At 42.9% G+C, this 16,584-nt stretch overlaps 2 protein-coding genes across 3 annotated transcripts; both read right to left on the minus strand.

Moving 5' to 3' along the window:
- Nucleotides 1-283: 283 nt before the first annotated feature.
- Nucleotides 284-10,047, minus strand: TMEM165 (transmembrane protein 165). Its single transcript, XM_065737019.1, has 6 exons — nucleotides 9,774-10,047; nucleotides 7,573-7,798; nucleotides 5,262-5,437; nucleotides 4,391-4,573; nucleotides 2,075-2,180; nucleotides 284-666 (listed from the first exon to the last, which is right to left on the minus strand). Exons 1-6 carry the CDS (start codon nucleotides 9,972-9,974, stop codon nucleotides 590-592), a joined length of 969 nt encoding a protein of 322 aa, XP_065593091.1. The 5' UTR covers nucleotides 9,975-10,047; the 3' UTR covers nucleotides 284-589.
- A 348-nt stretch (nucleotides 10,048-10,395) lies between these two features.
- SRD5A3 (steroid 5 alpha-reductase 3) lies at nucleotides 10,396-16,070 on the minus strand. Of its 2 annotated transcripts, none has more exons than XM_065737021.1 (5): nucleotides 15,865-16,070; nucleotides 13,910-14,061; nucleotides 13,287-13,481; nucleotides 12,058-12,180; nucleotides 10,396-11,548 (listed from the first exon to the last, which is right to left on the minus strand). In XM_065737021.1, exons 1-5 carry the CDS (start codon nucleotides 16,068-16,070, stop codon nucleotides 11,289-11,291), a joined length of 936 nt encoding a protein of 311 aa, XP_065593093.1. In that variant the 3' UTR covers nucleotides 10,396-11,288. The 2 variants fall into 2 exon arrangements, with proteins under 2 accessions (XP_065593093.1, XP_065593092.1); XM_065737020.1 differs by having other exon boundaries at nucleotides 13,287-13,484.
- Nucleotides 16,071-16,584: the final 514 nt, after the last annotated feature.

Below are 16,584 nucleotides of genomic sequence, written 5' to 3' on the forward strand. Positions count from 1 at the left end.
CCCTGATTAAGAAGTTTGCCCTCTAAATGAAATCTATAAGATGTTCTGTTGGTTGCTCAGCCACTAAATTGTATAGGAACTGCTCCCTGTTGTTTTGCTGCTTACATTATTTAGCCTCAGGCACATCCCAGAACCAAAGTCTTTGGAGGTGGGAGTCAACTGTTAAACAATAACAAAGTGTTAAAGAGATACTAAACAAAACACTCCGGGTCTGCCTCAGAGAGGGCATAAGATTATGCTCTTGAAGCAACAGGAAAAGTGGTCACGTGTAACGGGGAAAAAAAAACAAGCTCCAACACTTATGGATGTAGATTCTCAAAATGCAGCTGAGCCAAGTTCAACAAGAAAACCACGCACATCCTACCAAGGTAGCAGGCACCACAGAACATACAAACCAGACAGCGAATAGATTTCCACCGCAGAAGCTGTCCATGAACGTGTCAATCCCAGCAATCAGTTGCTGTAAGAAGTTCAGTGTCTCATCTTCGGTGCTTCTTTAACTATAATCCTGTACATTTATATACAAAACCACACAAGGATAGCTGCTGGATGCCTCCAATCCTTGTCCTTTTGCAGTGATGAAAAATATTTAAAAACCAGAGTCTGGACTTATAAATAGTGCAGAAAATGCAAAAGCTAAGAAGACAATGCCTCCTATGATTGTCACTAAAAAGGAAAAAAAAAAAACAGAAATGAATTAGCAACCAAGAAAGTTAAATAAATATATCTTTATCATGTGTTGTGGAAGATATTTATTTGTTTGTTTGTTAAGAAGTCTGATTGCCAAACTATCTTTTAAAACTTACACTGCAAACAGTGAAGCAGTGGATGCTATTTCTAACTCAGTATCAGGATGCCCACACACCACCCCACTGTTTAATCTTATCTACAAAGACACATTTTGGACCTTAGAAAGGACTATGTGGACTTCAGCTGGGGTGAAAGCTGAGGTCCATGCCCACTGCTGAGTATTTGGCTATGTGGAAAAACATTAAGATACAATATCATCAAGCTGCAGCAAGTCACCAGTTAAGAGTGACACTGCAGATCAACATTTTTAGCACAATGCAGGTAACCATGTTGAATGAGCCAGTATTAAAACCATTAACTGCTTGCAACGGCCACAAACTGCTAGAAGCTGGGGTGGTCCCACTGCATTTGGGCCATTCTTCTCCATCTAACAGGCTACATGGATCTTTGATCTGGCTTAAGAGGGTTATTCCTACCCAGAGTTCCATGCTGGGCTTATTGGTCATAGAATCACAGAATCACAGAATCGCTCAGGTTGGAAAAGACCTTCAAGATCATCAAGTCCAACCACAACCAAACCATACTATTCAGACTCTTAACAAACCACCTCTAAATCACATCCCTGAGCACCACAGCACAAAAATTATTGTTAGATTAGCACCTCATCATCTATTGCCTTAACAAACAAGACAGAATATGCATAGTGAAACTGACCCCTTCACCTCCCCTTCTGAAAGCGCAGAAAACACAGACCCAAACACTGGGCTCCCCAGTACCAAAAAGACTGTGATCTTGGAAAAGTCCAGTGGAGGGCTACAAAGATGATAAAGGATGTGGAAACCTCCCTTATGAGGAAAGACTGAGAGACCTGGGTCTGTTTCAGCCCTGAACAAAGATATCTCAGAGGGGATCTGTATAAATATCTAAGGAGCAGGAGGCAAAGGGATGAGGTTGGACTCTTCTCAGCAGTGTGAGGTGACAGAACAAGGGGAAATGGCCACAAATTGCAGCATAGGAAGTTCTGCACAAATGTACGTGGGAACTTCTTCACAGTGCAGTGGCGGAGCACTGGCACAGCTGCACAGAGAGGTGGTGGAGTCTCCTTCTCTCGAAAAGCTCAAGACCCACCTGGACGCCTACCTGTGCAACCTGGGCTAGGGAGCTGCTTTGGCAGGGGGCTGGACTCCATGATCGCTAGAGGTCCCTTCCAACCCCTACAGTTCTGTGATCCTGTGTGTGATTTTACAGAAGTTTCAAGAAACACTCCTCCTAAGCATGCAACCACCATTAATACATTTTTCAGTTGGAAGGTGTTATCACTTACCAGTCCTAACAGAAATTTTTTGTGCTATCATTCTCCCTCCAATAACTGCTAAACCAGTGCATAGACAATGTCCCACCGTTCCTCCTACTGCTACACCATAAGGATCCTGAGGAGAAAACACAGAAGGGAAACATGAGCACAACAGAAAGCCTGCTAGTTCCACAACCATCTCCTACCACGATGGAACCATAGCTTGGCTCTTTGGTTACACAGAATCAAGCAATGTGGAACACTACCCAGCGTGTACTCTGCTCCAGTATCCATCACTGTCTTAAAAAACAGTAACAGAATACTTCAGCTAGTAAGACAACCTTAAATGTAAACCTGACTAATATAGGTGTATTTGGGATGTTTCAACCAAGAAGCATCTCAGGCAGTTAAATGTAGATGCGGAGATTACTTTGCTGTATTAATTAACATCTAATGGGAAGGTGGCAGTTACTGGAAACACCGTACACACCAGCAGGAAGAACATCAATTTAAGAAGAAAAAACAAGTAAGTAAACCTAAGAACTGCAAATGAAAGCTTTTAGTAGCTGAAACATTCCAACTCCTTTGCCCAGCTCAACAAACCTGTGCTGTATACTCTGGTCCCGCAACAGAAAAATTAAACAAAGAGGGAAGTATTGTAGAATTTAAGTCCAGAAAATAATAAACTGCTTTCAAAATGTACTGTCAACAAGAGCATCACCTCATTACAGTAACAAGTCTACTACAAAAAGAAGCTTCTGAGATCTGCTTCCAAATTACAGCACATATATTAAACACCTCATGAAACAGAACAGTTCAGCATTAGAAACGGGAAAAAAAACATGTTTTAATGACAGGTGAAGAAGGCAAGGAAAGAGCCGGATTTTCTGCTGCATTAAGATGAACTAGGGAAGGTGGAATGAAGTCCTGCAAACCTCTCCTTCAGGAGACAAAGCAAGACTTCCAGCTCAGAGGAGAAAAACCTACTGCCTCACTTCATGAGGAATGCATGAAATCTCTAACATGCAAACAGAAACTGTCAAGGAAATGAACCGATATAAGGAAAACACAGTGATGACTGATCAAGACAGCCAGAAGCACAAGCTACTGGGAGAAGCTACAGAGTAGAGGACAAAGAACAGACATAACTACTAAGAAGCCCAGGAGGGAGGTAGAGCTGTGCCAGCAGAACACATTTGCCTCCACAACTGGGAACAGGATCAAATATTCCTGGAAGTCCTCATTTCCATGCTGACAGCAGCCCACTGGCAAGTGGTGGATCTTGCCCTCTACAACTGCTGTCCCTCAGAGAGCATAATTTATGACTTCTTCCATTACTTCAGTATCTTCAGCAGAAGTGCTCAGATACAGCCAAGAAAATCAGCCTAACGTGATGTGACAGAACTTCAGTTCCCTTTCCAAATACTCAGGCAGATGTATGTTTCTTACACACAGAAAACTACTAAGGTGTAAAATGAAGTTCTTGAGGATGGTCGTCAGGATTAGGTTCACTAAGACAGACTCAAATCTTTCTCATGGTGTATGCACTGTGACAGTTTACATTATCCCTTTTTTTCCTTCAAAGAAACTACGTTTCATTTGCTGAGAGAGGATGGATACTACTCAATAAGCAGTCACAGTATTTTCTTTTCACTGAAGAATGTATGGTTCACAATTGACACCACACTACTGACAACTGCTGTAAAATTTCTCTCCTTATAAGTAATTCTGTAACATTCTCACTACGTAAATTATGCTTTGTGAAGTACTCACTTTGTAAGGCCTCTGAATACTTCATGTAAGCAATATAAAATAATCGCACAGATAGAATGAAAAAAGAAGACTGAAACACCTCAAATTCATTTTTTGTAGTACTTGGCTTTGTAGCACTTATCCAAACATTTCAGATGTTAAAAGCTTAACATCCACACTCTTCTTTTGCAATGCTCAGTACTTCAGGGATTGCACCATGCAGTCTGATGGACAGTTCTTACTGGGACACTCAGAAAAACGCAAAACACAAGTCAACCTGTGATAGGACGGGCTTAAGCAACTTACCCAGAACCATACAGAAACTTTGGTCAGGGCAGTAACAGTAAGTTCTAGCTTGCCAAGATGGCATGTAGCTACATTGAGCAATGAGACCATCCTCTCTAACCTGTTCATCACACGGAGTATCCTTTCATTTATTGTACTGCTTACTGTACAGCAGTTCAGAATTTTAGTTCGACCTACTGTAACAAATTCATTTAGATTTTTAAAAAAGGAGTAGGATTAAGGTCTCTTTTTAAAGCTGCAGACAACCCAAGGAGAGCAAAAGAAGAGGGGGCATTCTGTAGCACTCACCTCTCTGGCTGCCAAAACGATGGTTGTTAACTGGGAACGATCACCCCATTCTGCTAAAAATGTTAAAGTAAAAGCTTGTACAAAGATGGGAGAAATAAAATGGAGCCATTTCTTCTGAGGTATAGTGGCAGTTGATCCCGTTTCCACATCCCCTGGCCCATTTAACAGCTTAGTTCTCTGAAGCTGTAGAAGACAAGAGGAATTAAAAACGTACATTAAGATTAGAAACATCAACTAAACAATCCAAATGAAATGCTTAAACTGTATAGCTGTTAATTTAACATCTGGAATGCTATTAGGCACTGACTGTGCATTACTGACATGTTATTTATATTAGATGGTATTTTGTAAAGCTTACTACATATATGTAATATTTAATATAATATATTAACCTCATCTCTAATCTCCAACTGTTGTTCATCACATTGCAGTTACAACAGGAATGACAGCTAGTTTCAAACAACAGACTGCTTCCTACTGATTCTAAAGCAGGAAAAGTGGTGGCTCTCAAATCAGGAGTGGATAAATTGATAAGAAAAAAGATAATCTTACAAGAAACAAGATTACTATTCTCTGGAAGTAGACCAGAACGTTTATAAAGTCTATTACTACACACCATCAAAAAAGAATAAAAAAATCCTACAGGGAAAGCCCCTTTCCTCCACAGAAGAAGGTTATGCCACAGAACCAGAATCATCTGTTGAAACAGCCTCCAAATGCCCACTTCTGTCCGGCTGACCACACATCTGTTGTGTTAAGACTCTTACTAATTGCAACCATGGCTGAACACCCCAAACATGAAACTGCTGCTCCGCAACTTCAAAGCTGTAACTGTTTCATTAGCCACAATTCACAGAGAGTTATGACTTACTTCCTCATCTTTTTTCTTTATTTCTGCTTGAACTTCCTCCAGCTCTTCCTGGCCCTCATCTGGACTCATTTTCAAGCCTTCTCGAAGCATTCTGATGCCAAAGATTGCAAACAGTGCAGTTGACACATAGTATGTATACACACGAGGAATAACTGTTGTGGCATAACCAAACAAAACTGAAAAGAAAAATAATGTGTAATGTCAAAAATAAGAACGAATATAATTATTTTTTCCCCTATATCAGTCCAAGCAAATTTATTTTTCCACTCAAGATCTACACAAATCCTGCTTTTCTCCAAGCATGTCAGGACACTTCACCACAAATCACATTAGAATTAACTGATGTTATATGCCATAACCAATCTATTTATTTACAAGACTGTACGTTGGATGGCATCTGTTTTCAACCATTATTTTCCCATTTATTTCAGACCCGTCTTCTACATCAGATAAAGGCAAAATGAGATTTTCTATGAAATACATTTACTAGACATGCCTACATCCAATCACCTGAATTCATGCCTTTCTTCTTTAGCCAAGTGCTAATACCTGAAAATTACTATTCTTGCCGCTCTCTGCCATGCTCCACCAACTTCAGTCCTCCTTTAATTTCTAAGCACTGATGCCACACAACTAACAGACTACTTCCACACTGCATCTACTTTTATGGGTATTGAAGGTGATCAAACTAAGGCAAAACTACCTTTCAAATAGAAGAAATATGTACCCAAGTCTGACTACTCCACAAAGATCAAAGCTATAGACATAAAAGGCCTGTGTACATACTTGGAAAAGAACACCTCATACCTAACGTTCACAGCTGATATGGCCACACTTATACTGCATATGCAACAAGACAGGTGGAAATATGTTACCCTACGGGTCCATCCTTCCTGGCTTACATCCACACTGTCACTACCAAAAGTAAGACTATCAGACAAAATAAAGTTAGGCTGCAGTACACAGAGAGATGAGTAACAATACTGCAAAGCCAAAGAGAACAAAAGAATATAAAACACTTTTGAAAGACTGAAAATAGTGCAGTATGACGGATGATTTTTAGCATTACTTGCCATGTACAAAAACAATGAAACAATCAGAATGATAATGCAGCTTGTTATATCACAAGGGCAAAAATATTTCTGAGCACAGCCTGAAAATAAACAACAAAAAAACAGCATCCACATACTGATTATTTGGATCTCCAGAATTTAAATGAGCAGGTTGGAAAACAACAAAAACAAAAAAGCCCAGGAAGTTTTAACCAGTTTCTAAGAAACAAGGGCAGAGAAAGGGAAAATCCCAGCTCCTTTCTGAACAGTTGGGAACCCTAAGCTAGGGAATAATTTGACTTCATATAGAAAAAGGGAGAGCTGTAATGGGCAGATGTAGAAAAGAGGCCCCAGGGCGCACCATCACCTCTGACTCTAAATAAAAGTTAAATGAAGCACACAGTGCAAAAGTGGAACAAGACTTAAAAGACTAATGTCATTAAGCACATAATGGAATAAATTCTTACAATGTGATCATAATGAACAGCACAAATGGAAACTGCTGTAAGACCTCACCAACAACTGCAGCAATGCATTCACAAGACGCTACACATCTGAAGACCTTCAGATCAACACTGAGACCTGACATCAGTTGAGTGGCTGTTTCCAGCATATATAAAGCATTGAACACTATTTCTGTAGCGAGCATCTTTAGAAATGAGCACGCACACAACCAAATACATGCTGCTCCTGATGTACCTTAAGGCTGCTCCATTCTACAGTTCCAGCTATGCAAGAGCCCAAAGCTATAGCTCCCCATGTGTCATTTGATACCTCACTTCCCTTCTAGTTCCTCTCTGTACCGTGCACCACAAAGGTTCATGACAGAATACCATCTTCCACCTTTCCAGCCAGCTACACATACAAAGATACAAGCTGGTCATGGGAAATCTGACATCATACTAAGCATCTTTCACCTCAGAATGAAAATAAACCTCAGCCCTACACTCTCTTCTAATTTAACAGGAGCTAAAAATAAAAAGGAATAAAATAGTCTAAAAGCCAAGGGATTGCTTCGGCTCCCAACTCCATTCCTGATTCCTTAAAAGCACACAGTTGTCTAGGGAGTGTGAACACCTAGTAGAGTTTAGTCTAACGCCACAGCCCCAGAAAAAAACCTTCAAAATCTACACAAACCAGAAGACTGCATATAGCTGCTAACCCACAACCTTCGATTTCATTTTAGTTAAGGTTTACCAATCAATACAGACTTATCCAGTACATTTAAACACACAAAACAAAACAGCATGAGGGCTAACCTGATAAGCACGTCATCAATCCTAAGGCAAGCATAGCACCAGCCAGTACAGTCAAACGGTTGTATCGCATTGCCATGATGGCTGCAATGAAGAAGGTCTTATCTCCAAGTTCTGATACAATGATGACCGATATAGCAGCCACAAATGCATGAATAAAGCCCAAATTAGTCTTGTCAGTTGACTCTTCATTGACTAGATGAACTGGAGCAACTGGCGAGGGCCCCTTCTGTAAGCAGGGGGGAGACAAAATGAAACAAACACCAGTTAATTAGGTTTGAACATGTCATTCCTGAAGTACCGAGCTCTCTGTTTCTCCTGTCACATCACACTGCCTGCTGTGGCATTTAACTATACACCCTCCATGCAGTATGCAGCTATCATTAACTAGTTACTGGCTGCCATCTATCCCAAATTAATAGTCACTTCACATGAAGCACCTGCTCTGATTATTAAAGCAGTGCTTCACCATGTGAACTACTATTGGAATGCGAGAACCATTACCACAATCAAATAGGGGAGAAACAACTTTATACTGCTGTAGTTACAGTTGTTGTCTGTTTACTTTATGATGCTCAAGCAAGCAAACAATTTTATGATACAAATACTAAGAACAAAACTCTTCAAATCTTCAAGCAGAAATTGACTAATTATGAGTGCTCAAGAGAAAAGGGAACTCTTTAAAAATCTGTCAGGATATCCTCACCGAATCTTTGCATCTCAGGCACTTTCAAGTTTTATGCAACTTTCCATCAGCTTTTTTTTTTTTATACACACTGTTGAACACTAGCTCTAGGGCCCTCCTGTGCTCAAACCAGCTCAGCACATTCCAGAATTCCCCTCAATAATCAGTGTTTACTCTCATGCAGATTAAGATACCTATAATCAAAAGCAGACCCAAAACAACAAAGCTGCTATTCATGTGCTTGACCAGAGATGGCCAAGAAAGTTAACACCTGCACGAACAGAGACAGATCACAACATGTTTCATCAGGAGACTTGCCAGAACTCCCTCAATGGTGCTGGGAAGCCTGACGTTTGATGTTTGAAATACTCATGCATCAAGCAGTATGGTTTTTTCCCCTTTATGTGATCACTTGGCAATGGAACTCCCTAACCAAGAATAACATTTTAAGAGTTTGAATAGAAAGAAGCTAATCTTAAATACCGATACAAGCTGAGAGTCTTGGGCTGCAACAAGATAGGCTTCCTTCTGCTTACATCCACAAGACCACTTTGCCCTCAACAGCATATAAGCTGTGGGGGTTTAGTACAAAAATATTTATTTGTTGAAAAACATTAGCTCATCTGGCCAAGCTCCACTGTCCAGCACAGCATCAGGCATCATGTCCCCAGTGCAGTTTGCTGAAAGCAAACACATACACTTCTAAAACAAACTCTTTTCTTAGAATAAAAGAGTTTGTCAACTACTGCTTCTCAGATGACGACTCAAAACCATTTTTCGTAAGAAACCTCTAAACTCCCTTCCTGTAGCATTAAAAAGATGATAATCACAGCTTTTCTGTCTCAGCTAGCCAAAATGCTGGCTTTTCTTTTCTGCTACAAGCCAAACACTGAACTACTTAAGAATAATCTCTGTGCTCCAGCTTTATCAAAATTATGATTACTGACTGACATAAAAAAAAAAAAATTGGGCAAAATTCACTGCCAACTTTAACCTCAATAACTTACAATTGCTTCATTACAGCCAGGAGCACTCTTCAACAAAGTGGTGAACAGAAAAAGGTGATGAAAAATAACGCTCTAGTAAGCTTTTCTCATTCTTTAAAGTCACCAGAGCTCTACCATTGGTGTCCTAAAGGGACACAGATGACACCAGGAGCCGCCACGGTCACAGAGTCACACGCACAGCATCCCAAGCTGGAAGAGACCCACGAGGATGGATTCACAGAGTGGTTAGGGTTGGGCGGGACCTTAAAGCCCCCTTGGTTCCTCCTCCCTGCCGCGTGCAGGGCTCAGGCCGCACAGGGCCCCCGTCCAACCCGGCCAGGGATGGGACAGCCTTCCGTCGCAGCCTTTCCGTGCAGACGCGGCCGCTCCGCGCGGTTCACCTTGACGACGCGAACTCGCGGAGCCGCGTTCCCGTTCCCAGCCGAGCCCCCGCGCCGCTCCCTCCCTCGATCTGCCCCGGAGCCTCGAGAAAGCTCCGTCCCGCGGGCCGGTGCTGCCCGGCCCCGCCTCACCTCTGCCCGGGGCTCGGCTCCCTGCCCCGCTCCCTGCGACGCCGCCGCCGGCGCCTTGTTCCAGCCGGGCTCTACCTCCGGCGCGGCGCGCAGCCCGGCCGGCGCCGCCAGCAGCACGAGCAGCGCCAGAGCGGCGGCCCCGGGCAGAGGGGCCGGGCCGCGGCGGCCGCGCTCCGGCGGGGAGAGCGGCGGGGAGCCCATGGCGGCCCGCGCGGCGGTGAGGGCCTCTCACAGGCGCCGCGTCATCGCCCCTCGCCGCGGAGCTGCCGCCGCGCGCCCAACGTCCCAACCGCTTCCTGCCGCGGCCCGAGCGCGCGGGGCGGTGCCTCGGCTGGCCCACCCGGCCCGCCCCCAGCGCCTGGGAGGGCCGGGAATGGAGCGGGTCGGCTCGCGGCGCCGCCTCGGAAAGACAGCGGCGAGGCTCGGGGCCGGGAAAGGCCGGCTCTGCGTCCCCCAGCCGGGGCTACAGGGGGCGGGGCCCGCGGGAGAGGTGCGGCACTCCACGGAGAGCAGTCGCTGAGGTTCTGGGGGTCGATTTTGAGAAATCAGACAAAATGGGAACTGTATCAAACATCTTTAATTTAATATTTTGTGTCGTAAGATATTCCGAAGTACATAAAAACTCTTTTCATATACGGGTTATTGCCAGAACAGCAGCGGGCATCTGCTCCATCACGCAGATCTCAGCCCCTCCCGTACCACGAGGAGGACCACACTGTCCAGTTGCTAAGTGCAAAACTCACACAGTCCTGTGCCGAGAGGCAGCACTTGCCCCTTAAGGACCGAGGCAGGTCGCTGTCACCCCAGGAAACACGAAGGATATCGAGGACCTCAAATGAAGATGCCAGAACTGCAATCTGCAAATTCTCTTCTCTAGACAGAGAACCTTCCACGATTTTCCAAGATTGCAGATAAACAAGGAGCGTTTTGTGCTGTGTTTATTGCTGCTGCCGAGAGTGAGTCACCCCTCCAGCACAGCTTCCTCCACCACTCCTTGTGCTCGCAGTTACAAGGCACTGCCTGGTTTTCATTACCACCGGGGAAGCACAGAAAGCCGATATATCATTTGCCTCCCTCTGAAGGGATGCAAAGAAAAGAGAATGCAAATGAATGTGTTTAAGTACTAGGCCAGGCATGAAATACAGCAATTCAAATTATTCCCTGCACTACCATTTCTCTACAGTTCTCATGTATATGTATTGTGGTTTGCTGCACAACAGTAAGTGCTTGTTTTTGCATAAAACAGAACTATAAAATGGAAAAGACCCAGTTAGCACCTCATCAGTCCTCATTAAGGTCTTCATTAAACTTTTTCTTTGCTTGTATGACACACAGAGACCTTGCATTTCCCTACACAAATTAGCAACTCTGATGAGATTAAAATGATGAGTTTTTAACCTCGATAGCATAGAGGATGCATGCAATTTTGCCTTGACTTTAGTAAAATGTAAATTTTTCATTCTCTTACAGAAAACACTTCCCAGTTTGCACTAAATACATTTTAGATGGTACATTCTAAAAAATAAATGGTACAAATGCTTTTCGATGCTTTGGGTAGGAGGTAAATTTTTCCTGATAGAACTCATGACATAAAACAGCAGCCAGTGCCTGGTTAAAAAATACATACATCACTACAAACCACCACGTCACATTGTGAAATCCAAATGTGATGGCCATGGATATATAGATGAGGAGTTCTGCAAAATAATGAGGGCAAGAAACTCTTTCAAACCAGTCTCCAAAAGGTATACTGTGGTTCAGACTTAAAACCTTTCCTGCAAGCAAAGAGAGAGAAATTATTTCAGAACAATGCATTAAAGAAACTTTTCTTCTTGCAATTATAGAACAACACACTCATTAAAAAGATCATCATCATTCTCTCCATCTGATCTGGCAGCTTTGCATGTCTTAATGAAGTAAGACATCACCCTCTGGCTGTTTGTGTAAATACAGAGAGGGAAATGTATTTTTAGCCCCTATGGAGAAAAAAGTGAGGTCTTAGAGGAGTGGCACAAGTCCTAAGCATTATTATTTCCCTGTCCTTAGGATGACAGGAGCGAGACCTTCAACGTAACTTCTGAAAAGGTAGACACACATACTAACATTCATCTGTCTGATCTCTTTTGCAAATGGTTTCATTTAACCTACTGAAAATCTTAAGACCACCACACTACGGTGTGAAAAAAATAGCAATGTTTCAAGGCAGTAGAACCTACAGAAGCCTACTGAAATAACCAGCAAATATTTACATAAGTAAATTGTTCACATAAATGAAACACCTTACCTGATTTACTTTTCCTAAGATTAGCTAGAATCACAAGACATCTGTGCTGGTGAAGGGAGGCCCAAATGTACATCACAATGCCTACGATGTGATACCATAAGATCTGCACAGAAAGCTCTTCTCCTGAATAAAACACGTTTCATTAATAAACAGCCAGGAATTCTTTTTCTGAGCATTGTCCCAAAGCAGTTGCATACATATTTTTTATGTTAGCATCTGACAGGATTCTAGTAGCAAGATGCTAACCCCTTTAAAGATGCTTTTACATCCTCTGTGATTTAAGTGCTCTGCTACTATTCATTTCCCTTAACCACTCTATACTAAAGATACCAAATACTTGTTTTTAGGTACACTATCACATACAACTGGTATTCAATCCGCCGTCTCAGATCTCAGTAGTGGACTCTGTCTATAATGCTTGCTATCCTAATGGAAGACTCTGACATGTCTCACGTCAACATGTAAGTACAATTTGTCCTGTTCACAGTAAGTGGTATATATATATGTAAACCATTTACCCCAGCAAAAACTTTGTATTGAGGATGGTCTCCTACGTACAAGACAATATAACATCTCTGAGTATCCACCAGATGAGAAAAGTAGAAAACAGGTCCAGAATAAAAGAGCTTTATCCACTCATAAATGATCTGAAGGCTGTTTTAAAAATAACTCAATTAAACTAGACCTGATGTGGTTGGAAGTGGTTAAAAGCTTTGCTAAAGTCACATTCTTGGGAATGAGCACTTTGCACAAATCAGTCATGGGTGAAACGCTACAGTCAGCTCAAGTGTTGCAGAGAAGCAAACAGCAGTTCAGTGGAACGTGCTCGCAAAAGCAGGTCATAAAATTCAAATTTCTGCTCTATTAATGGAGACATTACAGTACCAAGGGAAAGAAGAGGCTGACTGATATAAGGCAGAAGTGGGAAGTTCTCGATTGAAGGCAAAGGTGCTGACTGTATCTACAGTGAGACAGTGTAAAAGTGAATTTCAGGGAATAACAGTGGTGATTTAAGATATTAGTAAACAAGCAAGAGTGTGTCTGTAATACTCCCTGAGAGTGCAATACTGAAATGTCACTTTGCAGTATGCCAGTAAGTTATTATTAATTCTCATTAATTAACATACATCTCACACAAGTCCTCTGAGAAATCAAGTGAACCACTTGCCTTGATGGAAAGAAATGGGAGAAAAAAATGCATCTTTAATAACAATGAAGCAGGTACTTACCATTTCTAACATTAGTAGGCACTTGACACAGCACAGTTGAGCCAACAGCAATGTAATAACCAATTCCAAAGCAATACTGCACAATGTGAATGACGCCATTGGAGAACACGCTGGTGTAGAGGCATTCTGCAAGTCTTTGAAAGCTATGCAGCCAAAGGAGCAGGAGAACCAAGAGCGCAGAGAAGCGTTCACTATCTGCTTACAAATAAAAAATAGCGACTTAGGGAGAGATAGGAACAATTTAATCCCAACAGTGCTTCACAAGGGCTAATGCTCCCCTCCCCAAAGCAAAATCTTTACCCTCTTTCTAAACTAACCTAGCACTGGGAAAAATATTTGTGTATTTGATGCGCTGCTGACTGCAGAGACTGAGCAAAATTACACCTACAAGGTGATAACAGTCATTCCTGCTAAAAGAACTGCTGAAAGACACTATATGCATAGCACAGAATTATTTCCTCCCTGAATAATGCCAAAGGGAACTGGTATTCCAGGAAAGTCACTTGGAGCTGAGCTCAAGAGCAGCTTATGAAGTAGCGTATGAAGAACACACATCAAGCAAAGGATGGTAACACAGTTTCATAATACTTATGTGGCTGCTTCATAATAGCTGGAATACCTACCTGTATTCTCTTTCTGCAAATCTGTGCTAAAAGCACCATGGAAGATCTGAACCCATGGGGGGAGTGATGCTCCAAGGAACTCAGCTTGAAAAAGCCTCAATAGCAGAAAGCCATTCCACAGAATAGAAACTACATAAAAATGAGTAAACCACCTGTGGGAACAAAAAGCATCTTCATTAAACTTAATGTTCTCCTCATTCTTTAGATGGAAATGTAGCTACAGGACATGCATGTCTCATGGCGAGTACACGCTTTTTTGGCCTGCCTATCAACAAGACTATATTTCTTTAGAACATTCAAACTTTTTCTTTTGGAGAACTGAGGGTGAGAAGACAACTCCATGAGTTTGTGAAGCAAAATAAAACAATAGCCTCCCAGAACAGTTCAGGTTCATCTCAACAGCAATAAAGAGGCTAAGTAAGAAATTCAAATGCTAGCAAGTTTCCTTGCACGCTCCACAATGCCTTGCCCATTAGCAGTTAGTAACCCCTTCAGATGTTCACTCCTTCTCAGTTCTCTCTCCTACCAAACAGAGACAGTAACGTTTGCTCTGCAGATTTGATTTGCAACAGTAAAAAAAAAAAAAAAAAAAAGATTATTTCATTTTCTGCTTAAAAGACAGACAGAACTTGTATTTCTGCCTCCAAGCTTCAAGCTCTTTCTCTCCCAAACTATTACTTGGTAGACTTTTGTCTCATTAGTTGCTGAAAAACTTTCCCCACATGCAGTGTTTTTTGTCACAGCAAATAAACAAGCCCTGCCAGCTTAGCTGAGAAATGCCCTGCAAGATTTCAACAGCCTCTATTATGTATGACCTACAGAGCAATCCAGCACTACAGTAAGTACGTGTCCTTCAAGGAAAGAGGAATGCTCTGTGTTCACCAAACCAACCTGAAATTAATCGTAACATTTGACAAGATGGAAGAGTAGAGTTAAAAACCAGCCTGGGCTAATAAAAATATAGTGCTTGTTCAGAAACAAGACATGAATGGGGACAGAAAATGTCTCACCAGTTAGCTTCATGATCTTCTCAGCTAGCAGGATTGCTGGTTCAAATGCTGCAGTAACAGAACTGTTTCGTGCATTTTGAGAGCTTGACATCAATTCACTGAGAAAGCCATATTCTTTGGTTAACATATTCCCTAAGAAGTGGTGGGAAACTTCTGTTGGAGAAAGGTTAATTCAGATGAAACCCTACCACAAGAATGCAATACTTTGCAATGCATTGCAACTAAAGCCAAAGCTTTTTGAACCTTCCTTTTTGCTGTGGCTAGTGCAGAGCTTAAATGCATCCCGGGGAAACAGGAGCCAGAAGCTTGGTAACAAAGATAATACATTATAGCATCTTTTTTAATATGTTGTGTCACAATTTTGTAACATTCTCTTTGAAAGCAACATATGCAAACGGTGTTAGTGACAACTGGGATAGTAATAGGTTGCCTCATTAGGAATGACTGATTCTTTGGGTTACACAGCACCCTAATCTTGTCCTGCCAGACTTGTAAGATCATGCCACATGTACATCCAAGTCTAGCCAAAAATCTCAGCTGAACAAAACAACCGGATTCCAGTAACATATTAAGAGCTGTAGAGTTTTAATTCCTTCTTTTTCCTCTTTTATTCTATTAAGCATAACCCATTAAGAAGAGGTCTTCACAGCAATTCGGTTGTTTCAGGAACTATTTCAGAAAAAGAGCTGCATTTGGGTAACTCAACAGTTCTTTCACCTAATGAGAGACTGTTCACACAGTACCCAGATATCTGTATAAGCATGCTATTACCAGCATCCTGCGGTGCGTTTTGTAAAGAAACCCAGAAGGAAGAAGACAGTGACGGAATCAATGATCCATTCGGATCCCTTCGATCTCAGGGTATTCTGTGGGTCGGTCACGGCCCCACGCCCCCGCTCTGCTTTGCTCGTTGCTCCAAACATCCCCCCCGCAGCATCCCCTCACCTCTTGGGCACCTGCAAGCGACGCAACCAGCTTGCCTGCTGCCCGCCGCCCCTCTTGGTCTTCCCGTAGCGGATGAGGTCCTGGAAGAAGGCGGAGGCGACGTCGGTGCGTACGCCGGGCCGCCGCGCCTGGGCCCGGTGCAGCAGCAGCAGCGCCAGGAAAGCGGCGGACAGCAGGGCCCAGGCAGCGGCCAGCAGCGCCGGCATGGCCGCCTGCGGAGCACCGCCCGCCCCAGGCCCGCCCCGCTCCGCCCCAGGCCCGCCCCGCTCCGCCCACCGGCACGGGTTTGGCCGGCCTCGGGCAGCGGCAGTGCCGACATCCGCGGGGCTGCAAGTTGTCACAGGCCTCTTGTTTAGTACGTTGAAATAGGTAGAGATAAATAAAGTATGTGTTTAGAGTGTTATCTAGTGCATACGGGCATTTTTCAGCGTTTCTCTCGTTTTTGGAGCTGCTGTTGCTTCGGGCACTGCGGCACGTTGAAAAGCACTGGGGAACCTGGCAGCTGCACCCTGATGTCTGGGGTAACCCACGAACTGCACTTGCCATTTTTTACAAATGTTACCCTCCTCTACGCATTCAGGAGTCCCGTTCAGGCCTTCACTTATTACGGGCTACAGTAAAACTACATCTTGAGTCGTGAACTTAGGTGAACTATATTTAAAAGTCATCATAGAATCATTAAGGTTGGAAAAGACCTCTCTCAGATCGAGTCCAGCCTAT

The sequence above is a fragment of the Cyrtonyx montezumae genome, unplaced genomic scaffold, assembly GCF_038088225.1.
Source record: "Cyrtonyx montezumae isolate F1298 unplaced genomic scaffold, pur_monq_1.0 scaffold_2, whole genome shotgun sequence".
NCBI classification, from domain to species: domain Eukaryota; kingdom Metazoa; phylum Chordata; class Aves; order Galliformes; family Odontophoridae; genus Cyrtonyx; species Cyrtonyx montezumae.